Here is a 5,204-nt window from a genome sequence, read left to right on the forward strand (position 1 = left end):
AAAAACTGCACTATAAACTCACCAAATAAAGCTAACATGGAAAATTTTCTATAAAGAAACTAAGCTACTGTCAAGAACAGCTTGCATCACTTTCATGTTTTATTTTACCAGCATGAGTTTAAGATACTACTGCAGTTTTTTTACCAGCAAGGCTGTAACTCGAATGGGCACAATGCAATACATCAACCACTGAATGGATGGACCTGCTCCAACTAATGTTTCAGCTACGTGTCGAACAAGCACAAGATTAATGATATCTCTATTTTGCTATCCAGGAATAATTTCAGTAGAAAAATAAGAATAGAAAAAAACTATAAAGAGATGTTAAATTGAAACAGGTGAGATCGCAAGCATAAACATGCTAATTGTCCCAAATCCATACTGCACCCACACCAAAGCGTTCTATTTCTATGAAAGGCTGACCACTCAACTCAACCCACCCTGCTGGTCTCAGCAATTAAGAAGTAGTTGAGAGGATAGAGTTAATGCAGGAAGTGAAAGAGATATACAAGCAAAAGCTTGTTTGATCATAGTAGATATCAGATGAAGTGAAAGAGATATACAAGCAAAAGCTGAAACACTACCTAGAATCTTCCCTTCAACTATTGCAAGACTGAACACCAATCAAATTGGGAGATTCCTGATTGGAGGAAGACACAAGCAAAATGCCAACTACGAAATTTACAAACAGACCCTACTAACAATCTTCCCTTCAACTATTGCAAGACTGAACACCAATCAAATTGGGAGATTCCTGATTGGAGGAAGACACAAGCAAAATGCCAACTACGGAATTTACAAATAGACCCTACTAACAGTACATAAATGAATAGGACGATGTTTTTACAAGACCTAGACCCTACTGTGATATATCAGTAGCTGCAATACTCATTAGAGGTTGACAAACCAAACCATGTAACCTTAATCACAACAATTTATGCAGAGTTCATTCATGCAAGTACAAAGTAAACAGAGTTAACCCACAGAGGAGAGCTTAAATCAAATCCTAGAACAATCAATCAAACAACTACATAGCAAAATAAGACAGTAGAAATGTTGTCAGTTAATAGGTGAAGCAACACCTCCATCCATTTTGTGCAGTAGATCTAGGCTCTAAAACACAGAGACATAGAGAAGCAAGCCAAACCCACAAGCCCGATCCCCTCCTCACAAGTACCTCAGAGTAGCCGAGCGAACCACACACGCAAGCTACTAGCAAGCAAAAGCTGGGGAAGAGGAGGTGTACGAACACAATGGCGCCGGCGACGAAGCGGGTAGACGTGGAGAGCATAGAGGACGCGGACTGTTTCACCACCAGCCCCCACTCCCCCAGATGCGGGGACCAGACCCCGCAGCCGGCCACGGCGGCGCTAGAGCCCGACGACGAAGCTCGGGGCGGCCGCGAACGAGCCTCCAAATCGGTGAGGGAGAGACGCCTCCACGGGGTAGAAGGCGGAGTATGCCAGAAGAATCGCAGACCTGATCTAGGAAAGATGAACCAGATCTAGGGAAGATGAACCAGATCCTAGGTGCTCGGTTTCGCGCAGCAGGAAGGGAAACGAAGGGGTCGGCATACCTGGGTGCTTGTTGTCGGTGAAGGGCATGATGAAGAACTGGGCACCGCGGCGGTGGCGCGTGCGCGCCGATGGGCGGCCAAACCCTAGGACGACGTGGTTGCACCGGGGGCCATCCGCCCAGGTCGACGTGCCAGCTCAGGGGTCGGAGAGAAGGCCGCAGCGTTCGGAGGAGGCGACCTTGCCGGGGGGAGACGACGGTGGTCGGCGCTCCCGAGCGCAGCGGCCGGGGGGCGCCGTCGCGCCACCAGCGCCTCGCACGGGGAGCCAACAGTGGGGGGCCGGCCGGGACGACGCGAGGGGGGAGGAGGAAGAGGAGGGGGCGGCTGCAGCTGCCGCGCCGCGCGCGCCAGCGGCCATCGCCTTGTCGGCGTCAGGAGAGAGAGGGAGGGAGAAAGCGAAGAAGAGAACGGAGGGGTGAGAAGAAGTCTATGGAACGACAGTATTTATTTGTTGGGTTATTTGATTGCTTACGTGCAGCATTTGTAGGGGCGGCTGATTATTGAGCCGCCTCTATAAATCTCAATACCGGAGGCGGCTGGGGAGTGAGCCGCCCCTACAAATCGACCCATTTGTAGGGGCGGCTCGTATTACTAGCCGCTTTGTAGGGGCGGCTGGTCTCGTAGGTCCCAAGCACGCTCGCTGTAGGGGCGGCTCCATCCCCAGCCGCCCCTACAAAAAAAAAATAAGCCGTTGCTACGAACCTTTTTTTTTAGTAGTGCGGGAAACCTGGCACCGTCCAAGCGTCCCTCAGCACCTTCATGTCATGGACTGCCCCTGCCTTGCCAACACCAACAAAAGTGAACCGCATGTCAAAGTCGCAAACAGCTATGACATTTTGGCTGGTCCATCCTTTTCTATTTGTGAAATCATCATGTGCTTTCCGATCAACACACACCCTGATGTGGATTCCATCTAAGGCACCGATGCAGCCATAAAAGAAAGGTGCGTACTTCCCTAGTCTCTCATGCACCGTTGTGTAATGTGCGTCCCTAGGCCTAAGAATTGCATCTGCAAATGACACCACCGACTCCAGCACTTCCCCAAACTTGTCGCTAACAGTCCCCAATCCCCTGTTAAATCTCTCTGCTATTTGCGTTTGACACTGCCTAGTGCCAACTGCCCAAAGGAACATCGCTAATCCCTCTACGGAGGAGAGCTCCCCAGTCGATTGGAGCCCATGGTACTGAACGAAAAGGTAATGCAACTGGCGGAAAGCGTCGGGATACATACGAAAGTGTATTTTGAATCTTTTTGGTTCCTGTAGTACCTTCTGAACCCATTGCAGGCCAGTCAATTTGTCGAGGTCACACGCAGGAGGCTGAACTGGAATAGCAGTAGCCATTGCCACTAATCCGCCATAATTGGCTGCCAACTCCGTAGTGTCCCAGAAACTTGCGCTTGAATCACTTGAATGTTCACTTCCCTCGTCGGTGCTGTCCATGGTCACACAACTACAACAGCAGATTTTTAGACCTGCATGACATGAACGCAAGACATCAGTCAGCTACACAGTTTACAGCCCTAGTTAGGATACTCAGTTGCAGTAGCTCCAATTACTTGACGCTCACCAGATCAGTTCGCCTAGCAGGCGCCAAGGACTCAAGAACCAAACAATCAATTCACATTGTTAGATCAGCATGGGCACCACAATGTGCAAACCTCCAAACCAACATACACATGTCACTATGTCAGGACTGCTGCATGGAACTGGAAACAAAGAAAGTGCACAGTATGACACAATACAAACCTTAATAATTACTGCTATGATATCAATCGTATTCTGAACGTCACAATGGATAATAGAGTCTTCTCTTGTTTTTGTCAAGACCAAGAAGCTGCACTATATGCTGCGCCTGACTACTTCAACTTGGCGCCCAACCGAGGCAAGTACCTGTAAACCAAGAAGAAAAGAAAAGAATCAGTTCCTTGAAGTTTAAGGATGATGACAGCATTAACAAGACAAGAACTAAAACCATGATTATTGAGCAGCATTACATCCTCCAAGATTATTAAAACCAGGTTTGACAAACGACATGTCAAAAGTACACACGACAGGTACAAACAGTCTTAACATTACAGTTCGAAAATTTAAACTACTGGTTCGCGACGATGAAAACTAAAACTAGAACTAAAACATGCGATGCATCCTTGTTGGTAACACTAGTTGCGATTCTGCTTGCTCTTCGTCCAGGTCCACTCGATATACTTCACGCGATGTTCCCTTTCTTTGATCTTCTTGTACTGAGCCCGGCACACCGCCTTTTGGAACAGATCCAATGCCATGTAGTACAGGTCATACCCTTCGCTGACACCGTCTTGACGTAGCATTTCCATCACTTCGGCCTGCTCCTGTTGCTTAAGGGATGCTCTTCATTCTTTTGAATTCCTTTCAGCTATTCTCTCTGATAAGCTTGCCATGTACTCTCTCAAATTGCAAGACCCCTTTTTGCTGGGCTGATAACAACTTGGTCCCTGGTGGCCCTTTTGGAAGAGGTGCCACCATTGGACGGGCCTATGTGTTCAGTGTTAGATTAATCTCTAATCCTAAACTGGGCCCAACGGCCTAGTTGGGCCTTTGATCCGTGCCCTGATCGGGGGCGCCCAGCCCACTACGGCTGGAGGACCCTGTCACACTGTGCTATATATAGAGCTGGGGGCCGGCGGCTCTGATTACGAGGTTGACCTGAGCCGCCGTGACCCACCAACAGCTAAACCTAACCCGATCTAAAGAGTGTGCTGCCAGCGACGGAAAGACCCACTGACTTCGCCGTCACCACCGAACCGCGGCACCTCGCGTCACCGTCGCCTCTGCATCGCCACCACTACGCTGGACTCCATCGCGCCGAGCTCCCACGACACCGGCGTCCACGTGGTTGCGGCGCAACTGCACCAGGGCGAAGTAGAGGAATAAGTTTCTCCATCTAAGTAAGATGTTTATCCCCTGATCTACGTTTCAGAGGTACTGTGTTCCTGACAATGGTATCAGAGCCAGGTTAACAGTGTGTAGATCTAGTATGTGGTAGAGAATTAAAAAGAAATCGAGTAGTAACAGAGGGTTCGATCCGGTTCGGATTGAAATCCTAACCCTAATCGGGGGGAAGAAACAGAAATGCAGAGGGTTCAACCGAACCCAAACCCGTCGGGGAAGATGAACCCTAACCCTAACCCTAACCCTAACCCCAAATCGGTTCAACTTCGAGAAGAAAAGAAAGGAGATCCAAAAGAGAAGAAGGAGAAAGGGGAAGAGCTAGCAAGGCGGCTTATCTAACGAAACCCTAACTCGCAACGAGAAGAAAAGAAAGGAGATCCAAAAGAGAAGAAGGGGAAAGGGGAAGAGCTAGCAAGGCGGCTTACCTAACGAAACCCTAACTTGCGACGAGAAAGGGGAAAAGAGTGAACGGGCAAGGGGAAGGAGCTCCTACCTAGGGTCTGCCCGCTCCGTCTCCACCACCGGCCGTCGTGTGGATACCGCGCGGGAAGTCAACCTCAGCCGCCGGGGCGGGAGAAGCGCCGCCGCACGATCTCCGCCTCGGGCTCGGGCCAAAGGGCACCACCGTGGTGCCACTCGACGATGCCGCACGCGGCTCCGGCCGCACGTGTGCGCCGATGAGGGGTGCCACGGCGGAG

General features: G+C 50.0%; 1 protein-coding gene across 1 annotated transcript; it reads right to left on the bottom strand.

Moving 5' to 3' along the window:
* Positions 1-2,286: 2,286 nt before the first annotated feature.
* On the bottom strand, positions 2,287-3,018 carry LOC136543321 (uncharacterized). Its single transcript, XM_066535802.1, has one exon. It carries the CDS (start codon positions 3,016-3,018, stop codon positions 2,287-2,289), a length of 732 nt encoding a protein of 243 aa, XP_066391899.1.
* Between the last annotated feature and the right edge of the window lie 2,186 nt (positions 3,019-5,204).

This window comes from Miscanthus floridulus, chromosome 3 (genome assembly GCF_019320115.1).
Source record: "Miscanthus floridulus cultivar M001 chromosome 3, ASM1932011v1, whole genome shotgun sequence".
Lineage (NCBI taxonomy): Eukaryota > Viridiplantae > Streptophyta > Magnoliopsida > Poales > Poaceae > Miscanthus > Miscanthus floridulus.

Coding starts and splice junctions, on each gene's coding strand:
- LOC136543321 (XM_066535802.1), bottom strand. CDS start 3,018: ATGGACAGCACCGACGAGGGAAGTGAACATTCAAGTGATTCAAGCGCA.